The following is a 26202-nucleotide window of genomic DNA, read 5'->3' as shown; positions in this document are numbered from 1 at the left end:
TTCTATTTCAAAACCCCTTTATCATCCAGACTCCCCACATGCAAGATTATAGGTGTAACAAGTGGATCACAGAGCACAGGTAATGCAACACCAGTTATAAAGGAAAAGCCTGGCGGAGATTCCAAGAACAGCTTGTTCAGGGCGTCCGATGGCAGGAGGCCAAGTGGGAAGTGCCTTTCCTACCAGTGGGATGGAGGTATATTCAAAACAGGAGGCCCAACCACATTTCAGGTTCTACTGAAGTTCCAAGACCCGGTGTAACAGGTTCTTGGGCTAATGTCTCCAACCCCAGCCAAAAAGCAGGGTTTGGCAATACAGATAATGTTCACTCTCTTCTGGGGCCTAGCAATTCTACTTTATCTGCAGGAAAAGCAAATGCCAAATATTTTCACTAACCTGACATCACCAACATCTTTCCTGTCACAGTTGCACCACTACGAATAAGGAAAACAGATCAAGGGACAGACATATTAGATGATACTATCAAGCCCTGAATTAAACTCCAACTCAAGCAAAAACTGAGGCTATTAGCATGATTACAAAACAGTGAGTTTGACACAGAAGGCCAGCCTCCTCTCTGAGGAACCACTTCTCTCCACAGACGCAGCACTACAGACAGCAAGGCAGGACTGATCCAGGCCAACAGGGGAGGAACATTCAGACCCCAAAAAGAATTCCTTTACCTGACTCCAGGTCTGAAGGCCAATTCTCCCGTACCTCCCCAACTCCCACAGAAATGGGTTTGCTAAAGCTCCATTTCTTGAGGCAGCCTCACATCTGTCAGGGGACAACAAAGTGTTCCTGGGGAAGGAGAGACAGCCTTTATGGCCACAGGGATTGAGGTGTTGCCTGTTTATCTCAACCTTTCTTAAGCTTTCCATGAACAGCTGCCATAGCTGTGAGCCCTGGGGCCTGACCTTCCCTTGGCTACAGGACAGGCAAGCCCTCTTAGAGCACAGAAGCTCCATCCTCACCAGCTAAGAGCAGGAGCCTCTATTGGGGTGAAAGGTCCTGAACTGCACTTCCACAATGGGATAACTTCGGCAAGCTATACTTGGTTACTTCTAAAAAACATTTTTTAAAAAGAACATTTATATCGCCCTGGCCAGTGTGGCTCAGTTAGCTGGAGCATCATCCCATGAACCAAAGGGTCATGGGTTCGATTCCCAGTCAGGGCACATACCTAGATTGCGGGTTCAATCCCCAATTGGGGCCCATATGGGAGGCAACCGATGTCTGTCTGTCTGTCTGTCTCTCTCTCTCTCTCTCCCACTCTCTCCTTCCCTCCCTCCATCTAAACAAAACACAAAACAATACACACAAAAAGAGAGAAAGAGAGAACATTTATAGGCATAGAAGAAAAGCTTAGTCTCATTTACCACAATCTACTGAAAGGATAAAATAAGAGCCAGTACCTACAATCTTGTTTTCAAAAGCAAACCTAAAAAATAACTCAGATGCGTATTTCACGGTGGTTTACAGCTGCCCCCATGGAAGAGCAGGGTCACTCCCAGCAGTGATTTGGTTGCCACCGATCTTACATGAGTGTGCACCTACAATATCTTAAAGTTCTTCCTAAAATTTCGCAGACATCAAATTAACTTTTCAAAAAGGAATACAAAAAATTGTCACAGATGGAAAACATTAAATGTATATTAATGTACTAAAAAACTAGAAACTAGTTCTATTTCAGCTAGAATTTTAAAAAAGATTCATCAATTTTCAACAGTAGGAAGTACAGTGTTATTGAAGAGCAAGCTGCCCTTTTATGAGGGCGGCAACCATTTGTAAGACTCAAACATAAGTAAAACAAATGAACTGAAATGCTTTGCAGTAGTGAGCCACCTCTCTGCTTTTAGCCTTGCAGGAGAAAAAGGAAGGCTGAAATTGCTCTGGAAACAAGGATGCCTCACGAGGACTTTCTCGGTTGCTTTTTCTCTATGAAAGCTTGTTTAGAAAGCACTACAACACAAAACTTTCACATACCTGTCTTTATTTTGCTTTTATTTGTGATTTCATTTTAATAAATAAAAAGGTTCACACAGGTTAAAGGTTAACAAGCTCTATGGAGCATACTGATGGCAGCACTGGTAGTACCAGGAGGGCCCTCCTCATTTCCTGGGCCAGTCCCACCGCCTACTGCTCCTTTCCACCATTTATGTACACAGAGTACAAATACAGAAGAGTACAGACAGGGCTTAGTACCAAGTTCTAGCCTGATCCTGTAGTGCAAACATGGCGTGATGAGGCCCTGCTCATCGGGGGGACACCTGGTTGGCAAGGGCCAGAGACTAAGCCTTGATCAAACTCATTAACCTCTCATTAATTAGAAATAAAACAGTCTGGACAGGAGTAATGGGCAGGACAACGAAGACTCTCTCAGAAATCCTCAAACCAGGCCCTTCCCTTGACGGATGCCAACAGCCTGGGAAGGCTTCTAGTGGGATAACGGTGCCACATCAGCATGATGGGAACGTCTGCAGATGCTTTAACCCTGATGTTCATGCCACTTCATGTGACAGTCCTCAAAACTTCAAACATGTATTTTATGCACTGGCTGAGGATGACTATGAGAACAAGCCAAAGAAAATAAACCTACTTTTAAGCATTAGGTCTGATAGTAGGCAGATCAGTTCACAACCTTTTGGTTGTGCCAAAACTGTGTTTCAGAAGCTTAATTCAGTTATAAGCATGCTGAATCTATTTTTTAAAACCCCTGTAAAAAAAAAAAAAAAAGTCATTTTTTATATTTAACTTCTGTAACACAGTTTTTCTGTTGCTCTTAACTAACTTCTACAGCCCTGTTGGGGACCTTCTCATCTATCCATCCATCCATCCATCCCTTCTCCCTCTGCCCATTCACCCCCATTCCCTCACCATACATCCCTCATTCTTCCTCCCTTCATCCTCCATCTTCCCATCCATCCACAGCTCCCCCTGGCCAAGGGCAACTCCTACAGCCTTCACCTACCCTCTGACAAATCATGAAAATGACTGTGAAGAGTAAAACTCAAAAACTGTGAATGAGAACACATTATTTAAAGTTCTACAGGGAGAAGGAGGACACTGCTGAGTCTGACTTCCCCTTTCAGGAAAGGCTTCAGCAAGAGCTGTTTGCTACTTGTAATTCTAGCGCAGATGGGGTCCTGGCAGACAGAGCTCTCTCCTGGCCATGTCCTCCAGTAGAGGAGATGCCTAAAAAGGAAGAAAACTGGCCAAGAGTCTCACTGGGGAGGACACCCAAAAGGAGAGAAACTTATCCAAGTTCCTAGCCACGTGGCCACTGGTGTTGCACTGTGGGAGGAGTCCTGCGAAGGGACAGGGTGAGGCTGCTGGTCCCATCTCCTCTTGGAATTTCCACGGGTCCCTGGTGCCTTCTGTCAACTACATTTTCCTCACATGCCATTGTCTTCCCCATCTCTCTTACAATGAATTCACACCACCATTCCCCCAACCCCCCAAGTGACTGGCTAATTGAGAATAAACTGTCTTTTCTTGGTCCTATTCAGCCATATTTGGTTCCATCTTGCCACTCCCCTGCTCAAAGCAATGTTGGCACTCCTTCCTTTCACATTAAAAGTAAACTCTCCTTTGCTTGGCTTTCAAAGATCTTCCTCCAAAATTCGCCCCACCCTCTTTAAGCACATCTTACTCATCACGTCAGGCTGGCCAGTGTCCCGTGAACACACCTTGCCTGTGGCTGCCTCTGGGTCTTCCTGCATGTCATACCTCTTTCTTCCAAGTCAGCTTAAATCTACCATCTATGAAGGTATCATTCTTCTGGCTACTCCAAACCACACTGATTTCTCCTTCCTCCAAACTTATATGAGCATTTAAAAGTCAACTGGGACTCCATATACTCTATCTTTACTGGCTCTCATTCTTCCCTATGAGCTAGGCTCATCTTTGTGGCCAGAAAGCAAATTCTTTGAAGAAAAGGATTAGCACCAGCTGAGCATCTAGGAGGCCTCACGAACTGACTAATAATATTGAATCTATCTCTGTATAAAGCAAAGTTTTAAGTGACTTTTAAAAAATATCTATTTCTATTGATTTCAGAGAGGAAGGGAGAGGGAGAGAAACATCAATGCTGAGAGAAAATCATTGATTAGCTGCCCCCTGCATGCCTCACACTGGGGATGGAGCCCACAACTCAGGCATATGTCCTGACTGGGAATCGAACCGTGACCTCCTGGTTCATAGGTCGATGCTCAACCACTGAACCACGCTGGCTGGGCTCAAGTGACTCTTTGAGCACAACAAAATACTCAGGACCATCTTCCTCTGCAGGTGAATGTCCACAGCTTTGGAAAGGATCTCACTTTTAGCTGAGCTCTCAGAACAGTGGTTCTCAACCTTGGCTGCACATTAGAATCACCTGGGAATCTTTTTAAAATCCTGATTTCTGGGCCTCATCCTCCGGAAATTCTGTTTCTTTGTTACTAATGTTGTGGCCTCACCCCATAACAAAGAAACAGTATTTCCGGAGGATGAGGCCCAGAAATCAGGATTTTTTTTTTTTTTAAATATATTTTATTGATTTTTTACAGAGAGGAAGGAAGAGAGACAGAGAGCTAGAAACATCAATCAGCTAGCTCCCGCACATCTCCCACTGGGGATATGCCCGCAACCCAGGTACATGCCCTTGACCGGAATCGAACCCGGGACCCTTCAGTCCGCAGGCTGATGCTCCATCCACCGAGCCAAACCGGCTTCGGCCAGAAATCAGGATTTTAAAAAGATTCCCAGAAACCAAGATGGCAGCATAAGAAAACACTGGAAATTGCTGCCTCCCACAACAACTTCAAAAATACAACGAAAAGACAAAACGGACATCATCCAGAACCACAGGAAGGCTGGCTGAGTGGAAATTCTACAACTAGAAGGAAAGAGAAAAGCACACTGAGACTCAGAGGAGCTGCGAAAGTAAAGTGCAGAGGTACGGAGGCTCGAGCACGCGGAAAGGGTCTGGCACCTGAGGACGCGGCTGTCTTTTTGAATCGGGAGGGAGTCACAAGCTCCCGACTGCTCTGAACTCCAGTTCCGGGAAGTCTCTGGGGACCCAGGACTCATACGGGGAGAAACTGGACTGTCTGGCAGAGGACACAACTCGGAACTTGAGGGCGGCTTTCTCTCAGAGGTGCTTGCAGCGATTACTGGGACACTGAGACCCGGGGCCCCTTAGGGCAGGGCTGAAGATCAGCCATAACTGCTTGCTCCGCCCTGTTGATTCCCTGAGACCCCGCCCCACCCAAGCTGCAGCAGAGGCTTTTGCATATGAAAGGCCTGGCCCTTTGAATTCTGAAAATTACCTAACAAATTGCAGCTGGGCCAGACAGACCCAGAACTTCCAAGGGAAGGCCCAAGGCCCCACAGCAGCTTGCATTGCTTCACAGCTGGGCCTCATCTGGGCACCTCCTAACCCCAAAAAAGGAAGGGAAACCTGCAGATCTCTCTATAGCTCCTGCTGGGTAGCCTCAGGCAGAGGCTAAATTAGCACCTCCTTAGATCCAAGAGCCACTGTACCCAGTGGTCAGAGTGGGACCATCCAGATTACAACTCCTCAGATCCATAAGGGACACACTCAGGGAGCAGACTCAGTGAGCACCAAAGCCCCACTGAAGCAAGTCTTGCCCCAGAAGGGTGTCTTCAGCACAGAAGTTCTCCCACTGCAGACACAGCTGATTCTCACAGCCAACTGGCCTGGAGGTCAATTCCTCCCAGTGATACCTACAACAATCAAGGCATAACTACAACAAGCCTGTGCACAAAGCCCACAAAGGGGTGCACCAAGAGTGTCCACCTCAGGTAATTGCGGACGGAGGCTGAGTCACTGGGCCCTATAGGACACCTAGCACACAGAGCCACTTTGTCAACACAGGGAAGCATAAAAAATGCGGAGACAAAGAAACAGGTCACAAATGACAACAATGGAGGAAAGCAAACTACTGGATATAGAGTTCAAAACCATGGTTATAAGGTTTATCAAGGATTTTCTGGAAACAGCCGATAAATTTAGTGAGACCCTGGAGGATATGAAAAAAGACCAACTAGAAATTAAGGACACATATGTAATACCCTTTGTAATACTTTAAGCAATTAAAAAAAAAAAAGGAATTAAGCATACACTGACTGAAATAAAGAATAATTTACAGAGATCCAACAGCAGACAAGAGGATCCCAAGAATCAAGTCAAAGATTTGAAATACGAAGAACAAAATATACCCAACCAGAAAAACAAAAAGAAAAAAGAATCCAAAAATATGAAGATAGTGTAAGGAGCCTCTGGGACAGCTTCCAGCGTACCAACATCCGAATTATAGGGGTGCCAGAAGAAGAAAGAGGGCAAGATATTGAAAACCTATTTGAAGAAATAATGACAGAAAACTTCCCCTACCTGGTGAAAGAAACAGACTTACAAGTCCAGGAAGTGCAGAGAACCCCAAACAAAAGGAATCCAAAGAGGACCACACCAAGACACATCATAATTAAAATGCCAAGAGCAAAAGACAAAGAGAGAATCTTAAAAGCAGCAAGAGAAAGAAACTCAGTTACCTACAAGGGAGTACCCATACGACTGACAGCTGATTTCTCAACAGAAACTATGCAGGCCAGAAGAGAGTGGCAAGAAATATTCAAAGTGATGAATAGCAAGAACCTACAACCAAGATTACTTTATCCAGCAAAGCTATCATTCAGAACTGAAGGTCAGATAAAGAGCTTCACAGATAAGAAAAAGCTAAAGGAGTTCACCACCACCAAACCAGCATTATATGAAATGCTGAAAGGTATTCTTTAAGAAGAGGAAGAAGAAAAAGGTAAAGATAAAAATTATGAACAGCAAATACATATCTATCAACAAGTGAATCTAAAAATCAAGTGAATAAAAAATCTGATGAACAGAGTAAACTGGTGAATATAATAGGACCAGGGGCATGGAAAGGGAGTGGACTGACAATTCTTGGGGGAAAAGGGGTATGGGGGTGCAGGAAGAGACTGGACAAAAATCGTACACCTATGGATGAGGACAGTGGGAGGGGTAAGGGCAGAGGGTGGGGTGGGAACTGGGTAGAGGAGAGCTATGGGGGGAAAAAAGAGAAACAACTAATAATCTGAACAATAAAGATTTAATTAAAAAAAAAAAAGATTCCCAGGTGATTCTAATGTGCAACCAAGGTTGAGAACCACTGTCTCAGGAAGCCCACATATTCTCCCTGCAGTACAAGAGTTTGTAACCTTCCATTCTGCATCTGGTCCTGCCAGAAATGCAGTTACAGCAGACTTAGCTGAGGACAAGTCATTTGAAACCTGAGCATCTAGGCCAGGAGAAAATTGTCACACTTGTGAATTACAGTTACCTCTTTGAACCTGTAATTTTGCTAGTCCTACTTTGAGAACTTTCATCAGAAATTAAAATCCTAAATTCAGAGTATAGGTAAGAGAATGTATCATTACAATCAAAACAAAATATTCTGACAACCTTGGGAACACTAGCTCTGTTTCAGCTCTAGGACTGCCCAGCATCACATCAGCATAAAATAATACTCAGAGCCCCAAATCAAATAAAAGGGAGCAAAGCAGCTCTGAAGCTATTGAGGTACAAAAGGGAGAGTTCCTGGAGATAATTTTTATTCTCAGTTAGATAGTAATGTTACAAACAACAAAAGACATTTTCTAAGGCTCACAGTGTTTGCTTAATTCATTTTTAATGTACACATGACCCACGCCAGTTCAAACACCAGCCAGGCTGGCAGGGCTTTCCTGGCTCCTCAGGGTTTTCAAAAGGGATTCATCGAAATATCACTAAACCAGAGGCTCTTGGCAAACCCCTTTTGGTACAGAATGTGCTAATCTGCCAGCAAACCTGAGGCAGGGGTGGGGGTGAGGGTGGGATGCAGGTTCTTCAGTTGCTTTGCGTTGCTTCCTCCTTGGTCACAAAGTCGTTTGTAGCTGCTGAAGATGAACAAGGAGATCTCTACAAGCTGACACTAGTATATAAACTACCTTTAGAGAATAGCCAACAGACTTTGCTTTTGCCAGCAAACCTCATCAGTGTGGTCTAGAAGAACATTAGGCTCAACCTGGGTTCCAGCCCATGGCCCAACCCCAATTTCACCCCCAATTTGCTCTGTGAATGTGAGTAAATCACAACTTCCTGATTAGTTTGTCAAATGAACAGTGTAACTACAAAACTCACAAGTGTGTTGTGAATTAAGAATAAAAGCAGTAAAGGTGGCCTGGGTAACTTGAAGTGGTTTGTTTACACATTAGACACAGTATTTTTATGTCAGTCCTTGGACTTCTTCTCTATCTCTACCAGTGGTCCCCTGGCAGGGCAATTCCCCTCACTCCCCCTCACCCCCGCCTCCGCCCAAGGAACATTTGGCAATGTCTGAAGACATTTTTGGTACTTAAACTCAAAGTTGGGGAGGTAAAGGCCAGAGATGTTGCTAAACATCTTATAATGCATAATACCCCTCCACCCCAAGACTCTTCCGGCCTGGAATGCCAGTAGTGTTAGTCCACTGCTGAGAAACCCAGCTCTACACTCCGGCACTCAGTGCACTGCAGCCAGTCTCACCACATTAGATGCCATCCACACAATACAACTCTCCAATTTCCATCTCCACCCAGACCTCTCTCCTAAATTCTATACCCGATTTGGATATACAATAGCCCACTTGACACCCCCCATTTGGATGTTTAGAGAAACTGTCCACGTGCCCAAAATGGAACTCCCGATCACTCTCCACCTCTAACTCAGCCTTTCCCTTCTCCACTGATGGCAATTCCATCCTAAATTTAGTTGCTCAGGCCAAAAACCTTGGTGTCATCCTTTACCCTCTCTTACATCCCCCATTCCGACCTACTAGCAAATCCTGTTGGCTACAAACTGGATCCAGACTCGGACCTTCTACCTCCACTGCCACCACTCTGGTCCAAACTACTCCCCCACTTCCCCTGAATGACTGTGCTAACTTCTCTACTGTCCTCTGCTTCTATGCTTGCCCTATATTCGCCACACCAGAGCCAGAGTGATCCTTTTACAACCCTAGGACAGACCACATCACCTCTCTGCTCACCTTTCATGTTCCTGTCCCTCAGAACAAAAGCCCAAAGCTTTGCAAGGGTCCACAAAGCCCTCCATGACCTGGTTTCCGTCCTCCGACTTCATCTCCCTCTACTCTCCTCACTTATTCTGTTCCTTGAAAAAACCAGGTAAACTTCCACTTCAGGGCTTATACTGGCTGTCCCTTTTTTCTAAAATATATTTTTCAAGAGAGCCTTTATAGAAATAAAATCCAACTTTAAAGGGAGTAAGATAGCCCCTAACTATGTTCTAGTTCTGAAATGCTAAGTATGTTCAAGGGAGATTTTACATTTGTTCCAGGAAAATAAAACTCCAGAGACTATCTTTTGGCAACGATCAAGGAATACAAATAGGTTTTGTGACTGCAAAAGGCATAGGTGTTGTTGTCATAAGAGTGAGCTAGTGGAAATTTCAATTTCAACAAAAACCTAAACCCAAGTGACTAAGGAGGTTCTAGGGCAGGGGTGGGCAACCCCTGGCACGCGTGCCAAACATGGCACACCAGTAACTTTTGCTGGCACAAGAAACCCTCTCTTAAAATCTTCCATTTACAATTTTTTTCTTAATATCGACTTTTTTATTTTTCAGATAAATTCAGTGTAGGTGCATCTTAGATAAATAAATAATTTTACATAACAAGTTATCTTAAAGACCATAGACATGGATTGACGAGAGAGGGGAAGAGCAATTTCTATGCCTCTGCCTTAACTCTCCCTGCCTTCCTAGATCCGACCAGTGTTTTGGTTTCATCCACATACACTTGTGAATCTTTGTTCTCAGTGATGAATTTTATTAAGTCTCGTAATAGGAGTAGCCTGACGGATGAAAGCAGTAGCTCGTGCATATCTCTGAAGGTCACGGAATATAAACCTGATGTAAAATCTCTGTCATCAGTGATGCAGCAGCAAAAGCCCCACTGATAATATCAAACGGAGTCATAAAGTTTTCTGTCGGACTATCAGTGTACATGTATACATTTAAAAAAAATGTATTTTTCATCATCCTATACTGTGTTTTTTGTCACTCGAGTGAATTTTATTATTTCTTCAAGGTTCTTCACATACGTACACCTTAAGAGATATCAAGTAGGCGTAACACGTTCTCAAAAAATTAGGGTTGGCACGGAGAAGAATTTTGAGTCAGAGATTTTGGTGGTTTTGGCACGCACTCACAAAAAGGTTGCCCACCCCTGTTCTAGGGAATCTTTTCCCTTCCTGTAGGCTAGAGATAAAGGCTGATTTCTGTAGCTTCCATTGTACTTATGGGGAGAAGGGCTTATTATAGAGAAGTCACATAATATCTCGTCAATAACGGGCTTGCTCCTCATTTGAAATGTAGCAGTATACTGCAGAAAGCATGTCCTCCCAAGCCCACAACTGTTAGCTCAGCTGATAAAAATATGTGTGTGAACACTATTTATATTGGAAAGCAATGGAGTGCACTGTTAGGAGAGCAGCCTTGAGAATAAAAGACAACTGCTTTTGTTCATATCCTGATTTCAACACTGTCTAGCTACATGACCTAGGGCAATTCATGGGATCTGTGTACCCCAAGTCTCAGAGCTGTGAAGTAGGGCTAATAACCGTACCTGCAGCATGGTACTGTTGTGTGGACTAAATGAAGTAATTCACATCAAACACTGAGCCTGCTACCTCTGGGGAACAAATACTGGAGGTTGGGAGGCAGGGAGGTGACTGGCATTTTTTGTAATAAGCTTTGTAGAACTACTTGGCTACTTAAACTACGTGCATTGATAATTTTAACAATAAAAATTAAATTTAAAAAGCCCCCAGCACAGTGCCTAGCACATAGTGTTCAATAAATGGTAGTTTCACGGCTTTGATGATAGTACTTTCAATGGCCTCTGGGAGTGGCATGCTTTGCTACCTGTCCCTTGTCAGAGAAGACACAAGCTGGATAAAATATCAAGTGAAACAGCTTTCCTTCCAGCTTCTCCTTCAGCCATCTTTAAACCTTTCGTGGAAAGGGTCTGTATCTGAGAACAGACTCATTTCATGGCAGTGAAAAGTTAGTTACACTGCCCTCTATTGCCTCACATAAGTATTAGCCCAGATAAGGACACCAACCACCTGCCCTGTGGTCAAATTCAGTGCCCTCTGAATTGGGCGAATGAATTTGGGGTGGTCAGTGGTTGAGCATCGAACTACAAACAGGTCAGGGCACATGCCCAGGTTGCGGGATTGATCCCCAGTGTGGGGCCTGCAGGAGGCAGTCCATCAATGATTCTCATCATGGGTGTCTTTATGTCTCCCTCTCCCTTCCTCTCTGAAATCAACAAAAATATATTTTTTAAAAAATGAATTGGGCGAATGATGAGCCCAATTCCACTGTCACCCTAAACCTATCCCTTATGATGTTAAACTGACCGGCTACTTCAATGTAGATAATAAGAGTCACAAGCCATTAATTACATCCTCAGGCCCATACCGCAAAAGACTTGCTTTTTTCAAACCTTCCCCTCTAGTAGCCTCTACTACAACTTTTAAACCCTCACCTAAACAGAGGGAAAATAACTCTTCTATGCTTCAGTCAACACAGATAAGCAGCAGGTTAGAAGTCAGCTGATTTCTGATGTAATAAAAGTAGACTGACTTCTCTAGCTTCAGATCCAAAATGTACTAAAGAGTGGCTGCCGGGGAGAGAGAAGGGAAGAGGAGCAGGTGGGAATGTGGGAAGGCAGGGCAGATGGCAACCGGCAGTGGCAGACAATGGAGGAGAGAGAACCTCCCCACAAAGATAATAACAAGTTTCTCCTTCTGAACCAACACTTGGCGGAAGTAATAACAGTGGCTCAGACTGTAATCCAGTTTAAAGGAAGAGTATATGACATACACCAGCTCTAAACATTTTTTAAAGTAAGAACAAACACAAAATAAGGACTATAGTCCAAGTAACAACATAAATACATTTGGGATTCTACTCAGCTCCCAAATGTAAATTATTCCTCTCAGAGAAAGGAAGTGAGGCATCTGCTATCCTGAACAACAGCCCCTTGGGTTTTGCCAGCCACACTCTAATCCCCAGCTGTCCTGAATCAGATCATTTGGTTGGTGTCTTATTCTTCTGTAAGGCCTTCTTAGAAAATATTTAGAGATTTTAAAAAGTTACTGGCAAATAAGAAAAAGGGGTATCTAATTTTAACAGGAGTTATTTTCTCCTTCCACACCTCTAGGAGGTATTTTTTCACTACTTTCACATTATTCAAACAGAAGCTATCTTGGCCTGCAGAGATGAATCAGAGAGCTAGAATTCATGACAAGAATATCCTTGAATCAACAGAGTGAGCACCTACCCTACTGTGACTGTTTGTCCTCTGAGATTCTTGCGCTAATCACATAAAAATGGTTTCTTTAAAACAGCAGCTGACCATCACCAATACTTGATCTGACTGTTCACCTAGGACAGGTCAGCCTCAATTGAGCTGACAATGAGGCCAGCCAATTTCTAACAAAAGGGAGGAGTCAGATTTATGAATCTTTGGAGCAAGTCTGCATATACTTACTTTTCTGACTCCCTCTGACAGTTCACACAGGGAGGAGCCAGGGTTGTGGGATGGAGCTAGGGCTGGTGTTCCCACTCAGAGCTTCCCCCCAGGCAAGAAGCACAGTCCAGAAAGCTAATGGTTATTTAAGGGCAGCTGGGGAAAGGGCTCCACGGGTGTCCAGTTCCTAGCACTGACAGATGGGCCATTATGTTGACACATCCACCCAGTCCTCACAGAGCAGGTGCATGAAGCAATCTTTTCATTTAATCCTACCAACCTTAGCAAGTTAAACTGTAACTATGGAGGCAGCAGGAAACGGTAGCTGCTACTAAAACTGTGGTCATGGGCTTCCAAGAGCATCTTGTTCTCTCCCAGCCTTAATGGCAGGCAGGGAATTTCTTTAGAGTAACTCAAATCTATTGCCAACTCAGTGATCCTGGACACCAAGGCATCAGGTACTCCTGCTACTCTTCCAAGAAAACACTTGCCCCCGACTCTAGAGCCTCAGGGGTCTCTTTCATCCTTTCTATTCATTCATAAGTAAAAGGCACTATTTATTATAAACACCACATGGTTTATGTACTTGGAGAGTTATAAAAATATTTTATTTTTATCAAACAAGAAAAGAAGTCACTACTTTTAACGACTCAGCAAACGGGAATTCTTAAAAAAAATGCCAAAGGCAATCCTCAATTTACATATTAGAACCAATTATCGACTGCTTATTTCGACTGGGCTTTCTTCATGCCTTGCTTGATAATAATTGGTGCTCAGTGAATGCTTTCACTCAACACACTTTAGTAATGTGGCACCTGGATTTGAATCTAAGCTCTGACTCTCTCTACTAGCTGTGTGATACTGGCAAGTTACTTAGCCCCTCAGAGCCTTTCTTATCAGAAAGTGAGATGAGGTTTGTAAAGTACTGGCAGCACACTTGGGCACAAAGGAACAGTTAAAAATACCCCTGATGTGTACCTGATCTCAACACTTTGTCAAGTGCACCATTCAGAATCTCAAAATTTAAGGCTTTTCTTATACAAAATCAAGCACAAAATGTGGTCTTGATTGGATCCTGGTTTGAACAGACGAATTCTAAGAGACACTTAGAAATCTGAATGTGAACTGATAATATTGGGAAATAACTGGGAACTGACAATATTGGGAAATTATTATTAATCATTAGGTAAGTTAAAGGTATTTTTGAAAATCCTTATTTCGTAAAGATGCATATTAAAGTGGAAAAATGTCAAAATGTCATAATTTCCTTTTAAACATTTAAAATATTTCAGAAAATAAAGGATGGCAAGTTAACAACTGTGAAACCTAAGTACTGAGTATACAAATGCTTATTATACTATTCTTTCCACTTTACTGTATATTTGAAATTTTTCATATTACAAAATTCCAACAGTTTTCTCAAAAAAAAAAGAGAGAGAACCTCAAGCATGTCACTTTTAAAAATAAATAAGTCTCTATTCTGAAGCCAAACACAAATGTTTAGAACTGTGAATTATCCCTGCTTAAAGATATCTATTAAGTATAGTTCCACTTTTTTTCAAAGCCATTATTTCATCCACTGTTCCTCAAAGGAACACAGTATAGCAGTGGAATCTATCTCTCATCGTCTGTTACCCACATCAGGACCTCACAACCTTTCCACATTCTGCCCTCAGCACTATAACAGTTCTCCACACTATTGTCCTTCCTGTCTTTCCATCTGCCCATTCTTTGAAAAGCTCTTTCCATCAACTCCAGTTCTGGCTTCTCTAACTCTAACCTCCAAAAATATATAAAAATTATACATTTGACTGTTGTTCTCTACTGACCAAATTCATACTTGTCCTGACTGAACTGGATGCATGTCTCGTCACTTCTACTGTACTGTAAGCTGCTGGCTGGCAGGGGTCACTTGTTTTATTCTTCAAGTTCCCTACTGAACAATGTACACTGCTCTAAATAGTGCACAAATCTGTTAGTGCTTCCTGATGACTGTTTACACCCGGGGTCCTGTTCACTGTCCCTCATACCGTTGGAGGGCCGGACTATAGTTTAAAAAAAAACCCTATGAACAAATTCCTATGCACACTGCACATCTTATTTTGAAGTAAAAAAACAAAACGGGAACAAATATAATATTTGTATTTGCATGTGGCCCGCGGGCCGTAGTTTGAGGACCCCTGGTTTACACCGACCCCATTCCTTAGGAGCCTGAGAGGCAGAGCTGACTCAACTTTAGCCAGAACTGCTTCCAGATGTTCACATACGTGCTTTATGAATAGTATTCTACTTCAAGTTAGAAAAAAGGGAGGCTCCAATTTCTCTTTGGGATCTAAGTGCCACATTCTCAATGTATTATAGCCAAAAGTCTCATCAACCCCAATGAGAATCTTACTCTGTGGTTCTTACAAGTGCTGCTTCTACATGACTCTGCAGCGTTCATGAAAACAAATTTAGGTAACATATCATGAGTTCATCAACCTTAAGAAATATCTCAATAGCCTCACCACAGCTCAGCCGTTCCAAAAAAGCAGTATGCTGGAACCTTAATTAAGGCTGATAAGTAATTCATTCTGACAGTGCACCCACAAACACGCCAGGGCAAAGAGAGTTGGTTAAAAGCATCAGCCCAAAAGGAAAAGAAAACAACTAACAGGTTCATGACTCAGGAGGATGACTGCAGGGCCCTAGCCAGGAATGCCGGCCCTCCCCTAAGACTACAATGATGGCTGAGCCAAGTAGTTTGATCTTGAGTAAAGGAGCTTCGATTATAGAAAACAATGGATCAACTAACTGGTTTTGCCTCATCCAATTCTCACCTTCCCATTAAACTCAACTGCCTCAAGTTTCCGTTCTACCAAGGTATTTTAGAACAGTCATACTCTGAAGGGTTAAAATTAAGACAGACAAATCTGGAGCAACAGGAATGTAGAGGAAAGTCTTTGATTAAGTGTTAAGATGTGAAGTCTTTCCTCAAATATAGGCAATTTACTGGTTTATCAATTTACTTCTCTAATTTCCTGGAGAATTAACATGACTACACAGAGCCCTTTGTGACTATTCAACCAACCAATAAATTAACCCTTTGCTACACTATTGCTAAATGAAGTCCCTCTTACGAGATCATGTGACAAAAGAGAATTCACATCACCAGGTTTCTTTTCTTAATCTAGACCATATTTTAATAAAGCATTGGTCAGAAAAATACCATTCTTACAACAATGCAACTTGTCCCTCAAATAAACATTAATTTTATTTTTTAATTTTTGAGGGTAAATTTTAAGACTTAACAGTTATATGATTATATAGATGGGATGCTGGGCCTAACATGCAGCATTATTAATCAGAGAAGAATGCACAGAAATACTCACAGGCCCCAATACGTGAACCACCTACAACAGTGAACTCTTAGCATAAGGGCTTTATTCAACCAACCAAAACCAACAACCAGGAACCATCACCCCCTTAGCAGTGTGTGGAAGACATTGTCAATCAACTAGCATAAGGAAAAACAGATCAAGAAATCAAACACCTAGAAGTGTCTCAGAACAATCATAAACTTAAAATCATAATTAAACAATTCTCTCATTCCCCACACGTGAAAAGTCAAAATATCACTTGGGCCACTCTGGGTTGTAGATGAGGGAGTAGATGGGCCACATAGACTGAAAAGACATCAACAAGAAGACATGCAAACCAGGTAAGTAAAAGCCCAACAACAGTTAGGATAAATAATTGAGCTTGCCCTTTTCCTCTGAAAACAAACAAACAAACAAAAACAAGAATCCCACCCAAACCCCAAAAAATCAAAGTAGGAACCAATTCCAAAGGTGTGTTGTTGTTGCTCAGTATACATTAAAAATGGAAGCATGGCTGGCGATATTTTGACTTTCTTTTCTTAAAATGTAAAGGTAAAGAACTTTGTTCTTTCAACACCCAAACCAGAGCAGAGAGACAGTAGTAAATTATAAATGTGGATGAAGTAATATCCACAGGACATGAAGATGGGGGAGGGGGGAGGGGAGAAGGGGTAGGTTTTGTGTTGTTGCTGTTGGCAGGAGAGCTAAGCAGTCTTAAAGAACATTCTAGGATTCAAGGTTTGCCATGAAGGGGTATCACAAATCCCAAGGCCCACCACCTACCCCTTCTCCTCTTCTCCAAGGGCACCTACCTTACTGTAAGTCACTACTGATAAGTTGTTTGCGTGACTGCTGGGGGACAGATTTACAGAGTTCTGTGAGAGTCTATTCTCATCTTGCTCGGTTTGGTCAGGAGCAGGAGCCCATGTGTTTTTGCTGATTGAGTCGAACTCGGAACCCCCAGGGTCTTTTAAGTTGTTTTCATCTGATTGTCGGTTCTTTTGGGGAGAGGCAAACGGGTTGAAGTTTCCTTCTACCTTGCGATGTGGCTGTGTGTTGAACTCCGTTTCGAAAGATGACAGCTGCTGCGTTACTCCTAAAAGTCCACCCACCTCCACACTGAGAATCACCCAGATGACATCTGAAACAAAAAAACAACTCATGTCAACGCCAAATACACCCTCAAGGCCCAAAGCAGCTACCCCCAAGAACCTCAACCACCACCCAAACCATAGAGAGAAGCATTCTTCTACACGTTAGTTTAGAACAGTGGTTCTCAACCTTCTGGCCCTTTAAATACAGTTCTTCATGTTGTGACCCAACCATAAAATTATTTTCGTTGCTACTTCATAACTATAATGTTGCTACTGTTATGAACCGTCATGTAAATATCTGATATGCAGGATGGTCATAGGCGACCCCTGTGAAAGGGTCGTTCGACTGCCAAAGGGGTTGCGACCCACAGGTTAAGAACCGCTGATTTAGAAGCTTGCTCACAAAATAGTCCAGTACATTTTCATTGCATTTTTGGTAATGTCAAGTTCAAGCTCTGGAACAAAGTCAGTAGAGGTCTATGAGAACCCTGCAACTATTTGTAAAAAAAACCCTGGTACTAGTTGATTCTGATGCACAGCCATCTCTGGAAATCATTACTCCAGAAGGACAATTATCAATAGAAACCTAAAATCTATTTTTCCAGAATTACAAGTTCGTAGTGGTTTTTGCTTATTTTACATGTGTTTAACTCAGAAAACTCGGGGCATGCATAATTCCTGAATTTAAAAAAAGGTTATTACTAAAATTGGAAATTATAGATTGCCCCACCACCACCACGCAATTTAGAGAGACCATACTGTTCAAACTAGGTCAACTGAGAGTGAAAGATGGAACTACTAATAATTGCACCACTATATAGGTGTAAACCTGGCATATTAGGACAGATATCACCCTGGCTATACCACAATATATGTGAGCAAAAGATGCCAAAAATTTAATGTCTCAGACTTCCTAAAATAATCTAACTTTACCTTTCTGTCAAATAGGGAAACCCTACTATCTACACTGAAACCATAAGAGAATGTTTTAAAAAGATGTCCCATAGAACTTCTGTCCCAATTCAGTTTTTTATTTCCTCAATTACCGAAGCTAAGGGTTCAAAAAAAATAATAAGGAAAGTGGCAGTTTCCTCTATGTTCAGCACCTCAATTCAGAGAACAGTGGCATCAACTTTACTGCTGGAAGGTTTTTAAAATGCAAGCTACAGAAAGGCCAAGAAGCATTTCAGTGTGAAGACAAATATAAAAAAATTGTCCCAGTTCCTAAACAACTGTAAGGTTGATAGGAAAAGGCAAATAAACCTCATCAGTTAGCTACATGAAAATACAGATAACATATAAGTAAAGAGGATAGTGAAGGAATTGAGGAAAACCTCTTGGGCTGTGTTTATTATCAATTTTAAATTTGGGTTCTGTATCTGAGGAAGGGGATCTTAGGGTGTCAGAGAGCAATAAATACTCAATTTGAGGTCAGTGGTTTGAGAGCTGTACGAAGAACGGGGTGCATCCAAACAATTAATGATCCAGAGCCCTGGTAAGTGAAGATGCAGTGACATCTGCTGTTCACTTCAAGAAGTAGCAACTCATTTCACTTGAGAATAGGAAGCTAAAGCCACTAGCAGCATTAGCAGGACTCACAGGAATGGGCATCTCCAAACACACTTGTCATTAAAGCAAACGTAAATCCTCATGCAACTAGTACCATAAAAGTTCTACCTGTTGATTTAACACTGTAAGCCAGGATATGCACTGTGCCACTTCACTCAGAAATGTGGGGCAGTGACAGGTGTGGTGGGTCAGAGGACTTTCATTTAGAGCTCTGAGTCAATCTCATAAACCAGTATGATGTGGGCCTTAAAGAACAACTCAGTGGCAGGCAGCCTGAGGAAGTCATTCCATGCTCTTCTATCCTAGTTTTCTAACCAAAAGCAACATTCCTTTACTCTACTGCTCCTTATTCCCAAATGAATATGCCCTGTTTCACAGTACATTAGTTCCTCCTTGTCCTCCACCCATCTGCTTTGCTTTCAGTATATGAGACTAATGACATTCTCCCCCCTACACACACCGGGCTTTGAGAACTAAAGTGTCTAATATAACTCACTGGGCCTTATCATACTTAAGCCACCACATTCTATTCACCTTGGCTACTTTGCTAGACTGTTCACACACTATATAGTTGCTATAAAAGGAATGTCATTTAAGAAGCCACTGGTTTATAAATACTAGTAATAAACAATCCAGTTCTGATCCTCCAAAGTTATTACTGTGGGGTCATTAATGAACAGCAAAACATGCCTTCTCCACTATACAATGAGACATCGAGGCATCACCTCTAGACCTGCATTTCTGAATGTGCTCATCCCATGCACTGTGTGTGTGTGTGTGTGTGTGTGTGTGTGTGTGTGTGTGTGTTTAATCAAGTAAATAAAAAGGATGATAAAGAAGATGGATCTAATAAGCTTGTTTCAGAGAAGTTGGCCAGTCCCAACTCTTGCCTTGATTACTGAGATGAGACCTACCAGCCCAATATTTTACTATATCGCTGATGGTAAAATCACAGCTGTGAGCAATCTTAGGGGCCATCTAATGGAAATGTTTCATTTTCTAGATAAAGGATCTGAAGTCTGGCGGTAGAAGAAATGGGCCCAAGAACTCCCAGCTCTCAGTAAAATTTTTTAAACTCACACTTGTTTCTTCCCCAACAGTGACTTGGGAAGCACATCAAGGGAACTAAAGCTACAGTTACAGTTCCACTCCCCAGGCCATAGTAGCTTTACCTACAGACATATGTTCTTTGGCGCCAATATCAAATAAATGAGCAATCAGGATGTCCTAGAAAAGTAGTTAAAGAAGTAGAACCAAGGGCCAAGGCTACACAATCAGGGATTAGTAAGCAAATGAAGAAAGTTATTTTAGAATATCTGATTTTAAGGTGAGTTTTTTAAAGCTCCTGGTTCACAACTTTGGAGCTAGAAGGTACTATAATATTATTTCATTCAACTCATCCCTTTTACATATGATTAAACCTTTAATAATAAGTACAGAATTAGAACAATTTGGTAAACAAAACAAATACCGAAGTATTGCATTATAACTCAAAGTATAAAATATACATGGCTCCATAGTCATATAAATAAATGACTAATAGAGCAGAAGAGACACACTTCCTTATAGAAGAATTACAAATATTATATACAGATGCTCCCCCTTCCAAAAGGTGGGACTTAATTCTATATATCCCCCAGCGAGCTAAACTTAGTGATTCATTTCTAAACATTAGAGTAGGAAGCACAGTAACTTTATGGTGGAGAACTAACTACTGGGTGACAAACTACTTGACCAAGTGATCATGGTTAACATCTCCAATGAAGTTATACAAATTTCAAGTACTCCATATGACATTTATTTCCCCACTGTGGATTCTTCCCCAAACCCATAACATCAGTCTAATCATGAAGAAAATATCAGACAACTCAGATTGAAAGGATTATAAAGGACGCTAGATGGTATTCCTCAAAACGATCAGAGGTTATGAAAAACATGGAAAGACTGAGAAACTGTCACAGACCAGAGGAAATGGGGAGGCATGACAACTAAATATAATGTGGCACCTAGACTGGATTCTTGAACAGAAAGAGGTACTGAGAGGAAAACTGATAAAATCTAAATAAACAATAATGTTCCAATGTTGATGTCTTCACTCTAACAAGTGTGTGGTGGCTATGTAAGATGCTGACAATGGGGAAAACTGGGTATATGGGAGCTCTCTATCATCTCTGAAACTTTCCTGTAAGTCTAAAATCAGTTCGGAGTAAAATTTACTAAAGAAATTAATGTAGCATTAAACATTGTATTTTCACAGCCTAAGTGCCCATCAGTAGATGAATGGATTAGAAAACTGTGGTACATCTACACGATGGAATACTATGCTGCCCTAAAAAGGAAGGAACTCTTACCATTTGCAACATCATGGATGGAACTGGAGAGCATTATGCTAAGTGAAATAAGCCAGTCAATGAAGGAAAAATACCACATGATCTCACTCATTCATGGATAATAGAGACCATTATAAACTTTTGAACAATAATAGATACAGAGGCAGAGCTGCCTCAAACAGATTGTCAAACTGCAGCGGGAAGGCCGGGGAGGGTTGGGGGGGCAGGAGGTAGGGGGGTAAGAGATCAACTAAAGGACTTGTATGCATGCATATAAGCATAACCAATGGACATAAGACACTGGGGGATAGGGGAGGCTAGGGGACTGTCTAGGGCGGGGGGATAAAATGGACACATATGTAATACCCTTTGTAATATTTTAAGCAATAAAAAAAATAAAGAAAGAAAGAAAGAAAGAAAGAAAGAAAGAAAGAAAGAAAGAAAGAAAGAAAGAAAAATTAAAAAAAAATTGTATTTTCAGGCATTAAGAGGGAAAGTTGCAACATAACCAACACAAACCATTCTCTCTGTAGTGAACTGACTACAAAGGGGAGGGCTTTCATCCAGTAGTGGGCAAAACAGGTTGTAGGAGGGCAGGGAGGCAGGGCCTATCATATGCTCAAGTTCTTCAGAGGCCTCAAAAGCTCACCTTATCAACCCTACAAGAGTCACTCCTATCTACAGGGAGATGGCTCCTTTCCAGTGCAACTCCTCAGTAGAGCTTAAGGAAAGGGCCAGTTAACAGTCTTCAAACAGGGGCAACAGTACGAATGAACCACATGTTGGGCTGAGGCTGCCTAATTCTAGAGTCTACCTCTGCCTGTGCAGAGGCCATCAGAAGTCACAGGTGCACAAACAATACTGTGGCATCAATAGGTTTCACTTGGTCTGGGCTCCCAAAGGGGAAGGCCAGGGGACTTGGGAAAGTACCACTTTCAAAAGTCCAGTTTACAGGAAGCTTCAAAGTAGTTCAAACTATGGCTAGGACTAAAATGTTGCAGGCTTCTGATGTCTAGAACAGCAGCCCTGGACCCAGGAGCTGTGAGTCAAGATTGCCACAGCACCAGTAAGCATAACCTGGCTTAGGTGGCATACACATGGCAGATTACCATGGAAGTCACTGGTAGATTTGGAGGTTGGGGATTCAAATCCTTCCTAAAACTCAACTCATCTTCAAAGCACAACAGGAACCTCACATTTCCCCAGGATTAAGAAACAACCGGTGTGGCTCAGTGGTTGAGTGTTGACATATGAACGGGTGTGTGTGTGTGGGGGGGGGTGTCACAGTTTGATTCCCAGTCAAGGAATTAGCACAGGTTGAGGGCTCGATCCCCAGTGTGCAGCATGCAGGAGGCAGCTGATCAATGATTCTTTCTCATCATTGATGTTTCTGTCTCTCTCTCCCTTTCCCTGCCCCCCCCCCCCCATAAAAAGAAAGAAACAACTTGTGCCCTAGCCGGTTTGGCTCAGTGGATAGAGCGTCAGCTGCGGACTCAAGGGTCCCAGGTTCGATTCCAGTCAAGGGCATGTACCTTGGTTGCGGGCACATCCCCGGTAGGGAGTGTGCAGGAGGCAGCTGATCGATGTTTCTCTCTCATAGATGTTTCTAACTCTCTATCCCTCTCCCTTCCTCTCTGTAAAAAATCAATAAAATATATTTTTTTAAAAAAAGAAAGAAAGAAACAACTTGGGTCTGGAGAGGTAAAAGGTACCAGTCAGTTACTGGGCCACAAGCTACGGGCTCACATTTCTTCTTGAGGGAAAACTGGGTATGTATTGCCTAGCTTCAGTGAGAAAGGCTTGAAAGGAGAAAGTCTAATCACTGGTTGTCTCTGGACTAAACAAGTCCCGACAGTTAGTGCATAGGTCAACACTATGAGCAATGAGCAGGTCTCCACATCTTGGTGTCTGTCTCTTGGAACTACCAAGGTAACAGTGTGTGTACCACTGTAAGAAGAGGGCACTTCCAATTGTCCTTACACTGATCTGCCTGAAGTCTCAACTTCCAGCATGCATTTCCACATTATTTACTTAACACAATAGCCTTGCTTTCCTGACACATGCCCAGCAGGCACTCAGATGCTTTTACTATGTCTTCCTCAGCACCTAAGGGAGAAGAGGGAAAGGCAGGCACCACCAGTCATCAGCTTCTCAGAGGACTTCTGATTTTTGGGGCCCCATTTAGATAGACTGACTGCGTAAGGTCTGATCTCTACTCAAACAACTGCTTCCCTTCCCATCCTCACTCCCCACCACTTCATCTCGCCAGAAATGTGCATTAGAAACTTGTTCCTTAGTTTCAGTATTATTCTCAGAAATTTCCTTTTAAAATGAAAATGCCCCTCAAAGGAACATATTAAGCTACCTTAACCTCATCATCAGGCCAACCAATGGGCACAAGTTCACATAGAAGAAAAGAAAGAAAAGCCTAAGAAAGAATACTGGAAGCCTAGGTGAGATGAGACAGTGAAGGGTCCCAGGTGCCCATCAGAGGGAGAGGGGCTCAGAAAGCAAAGTGGAAATGGCAATGACAAATAAACTATTCCTACTTCACAATTTTTCCAAATCATGCTCTATTTACTAATCATGAACTTTTACCTTAAACGGGGAGGGGGGGGGGATTTTAATCACTTATTTATTTGCTTCAAGTCTTAAGATACAATGATTCTCTACTTCCCAAATCCATTAAAAGAGTAAAGACATGTCAGGCACGAAAGATAAAAATCAGCTCAGAATGAAAGAAAAAAATAACCCTGCCATTAACTGGGCTGGGTGAGCAGACATAGATAAAGGCAGGTGCGAAGTTAATAGGAAACATTATTTCTCCCAAGGTAGGTCAGCAGCTGTAAAATGCTGTAACAGCTCTCTCTGAGGGCCACTGCTTTCTTACCAATGATGCCCCCAGACCTGCTTTGTTACTGAGGCTACCCAATTGCCAACTGTCCTTGTCTCATGACAGCACCCAAACCCTAATTAATCCTCTCTTCTAACCTTGCCTCAGAAACAGCAGCCAATCCAAAATTGATCCCCACATGCTTGAGAGCCTCTTCAGAATTATTCAGCAGAAACCCAAACCTTAGAGAAGTCTCTCCCCTCCTTCCCTTATTGCAATGGAGGGATCAGGCAGGTTGTCACCACCTGAACCCTTTGATTCATCTTAGCATCACTAATAGCGAAATAATTTTGAAAATGAAGAACAAAGGTAGAGGTCTCACAGTTACTGACTTCAAAACTTATTACAAGGAGAAACTAAGATGGCGGCATAGGTAAACACCGGGAAATTGCCGCCTCTCACAACAATTGAAAATTACCGCAAAGGACAGAGCAAACATCATCCAGAACAACAGGAAGGCTGGCTGAGTGTAAATTCTACAACTAGAAGGAAAGAAAAGCACGCTGAGAGCCAGAGGCGCTGCGGAGGTGAAGTGCAGAGGTACGGCGGCTCGCGCGCACGGAAAGGGGGTGGCACCTGAGGATGCGGCTGTCTTTTTGAATCACAAGCTCCCGACTGCTCTGAACTCCGGTTCCGGGAAGTCTCTGGGGACCCAGGACTCATATGGGGAGAAGCTGGTCTGTCAGGCAGCGGGCGAACTTGAAGGCGGCTTTCCCTCAGAGGTGCTTGCAGCAATTAGCAGGTCACTGAGACCCGCGACTCCGGGCGGAGAATCAGCCATAGCTCCTTGATCCGCCCTTTGATTCCCTGAGACCCCGCCCCACCCAGGCTGCCGCAGAGGCTTTTGCATGTGAATGTACCTAACTGCAGCCGAGCCAGGCAGACCGCTCCTTGATCCGCCCTTGGATTCCCTGAGACCCCGCCCCACCCAGGCTGCCGCAGAGGCTTTTGCATGTGAATGTACCTATCTGCAGCCAAGCCAGGCAGACCCAGAACTTCCAAGAGAAGGCCCAAGGCCCCGCAGCGGCTTGCAATGCTTCACAGCTGAGCCTCTTCGTGGCTCCTGCTGTGTGGCCTCAGGCAGAGGCTGAATTAGCACCTCCTTAGATCCAGGAACCACTGTACCCAGTGGTCAGAGGGGGACCATCCAGATTGCAACTCCTCAGATCCATAAGGGACACACTCAGGGAGCAGACTCAGTGAGCACCACAGCCCCACTGAAGCAAGTCTTGCCCCAGAGGGGTGTCTTCAGCACAGAAGTTCTCCCACTTTAGACACAGCTGATTCTCACAGCCAATTGGCCTGGAGTTCAATTCCTCCCAGTGATCCTACAACAACCAAGGCACCAAGAGTGCACCAAGAGTGTCCACCCCAGGTAACTGGGGAGGCTGAGCTACTGGGCCCTACAGGACACCTGGCGCGCAGGGCCACTCTATCAACACAGGGAAGCTGCCAAAATGCGGAGACAAAGAAACAGGTCACAAATGGCAGAAATGGAGGAAAGCAAACGACTGGATATAGAGTTCAAGGCCACGTTTATAAGGTTTTTCAAGAATTTTATGGAAACCGCCAATAAATTTAATGAATCCCTCAATAAGTATAGTGAGACCATGGAGGACATGAAAAAGGACCAACTAGAAATTAAGCATACACTGTCTGAAATAAAGAATAATTTACAGAGATCCAACAGCAGACAAGAGGATCCCAAGAATCAAGTCAAAGATTTGAAATACAAAGAAACAAAAAATACCCAACCAAAAAAGAAAAAAGAAAAGAGATTCAAAAAATATGAAGATAGTGTAAGGAACCTCTGGGACAACTTCAAGCGTACCAACATCAGAATTATAGGGGTACCAGAAGGAGAGAGAGGGCAAGATATTGAAAACCTTTTTGAAGAAATAATGACAGAAAACTTCCCCTACCTGGTGAAAGAAATGGACTTACAAGTCCAGGAAGCACAGAGAACCCCAAACAAAAGGAATCCAAAGAGGACCACACCAAGACACATCATAATTAAAATGCCAAGAGCAAAAGATAAAGAGAGAATCTTAAAAGCAGCAAGAGAAAGACAGTCAGTTACCTACAAGGGAGTACCCATACGACTGTCAGCTGATTTCTCAACAGAAACCATGCAGGCCAGAAGAGAGTGGCAAGAAATATTCAAAGTGATGAATAGCAAGAACCTGCAACCAAGATTACTTTATCCAGCAAAGCTATCATTCAGAATAGAAGGTCAGATAAAGAGCTTCATGGATAAGAAAAAGCTAAAGGAGTTCATCACCACCAAACCAGCATTATATGAAATGCTGAAAGGTATTCTTTAAGAAGAGGAAGAAGAAAAAGGAACTCTTACCATTTGCCACA

At 42.8% G+C, this 26202-nt stretch overlaps 1 protein-coding gene across 1 annotated transcript in view; it reads right to left on the bottom strand.

Moving 5' to 3' along the window:
• The window catches only part of ILRUN (inflammation and lipid regulator with UBA-like and NBR1-like domains), a 104259-nt gene that overhangs the window by 6547 nt on the left and 71510 nt on the right, over positions 1-26202 (bottom strand). The window contains exon 4 of the mRNA XM_036318260.1: positions 16765-17093. Coding sequence (XP_036174153.1) covers positions 16765-17093 — 329 coding nt within the window. The remainder of the gene's footprint in view (positions 1-16764; positions 17094-26202) is intronic.

The sequence above is a fragment of the Myotis myotis genome, unplaced genomic scaffold, assembly GCF_014108235.1.
Source record: "Myotis myotis isolate mMyoMyo1 unplaced genomic scaffold, mMyoMyo1.p scaffold_m19_p_7, whole genome shotgun sequence".
In the NCBI taxonomy this organism is placed as follows: Eukaryota; Metazoa; Chordata; class Mammalia; order Chiroptera; family Vespertilionidae; genus Myotis; species Myotis myotis.
Note: the sequence above shows the minus strand (reverse complement) of the source record. Positions and strands in the feature narration are given on the sequence as shown.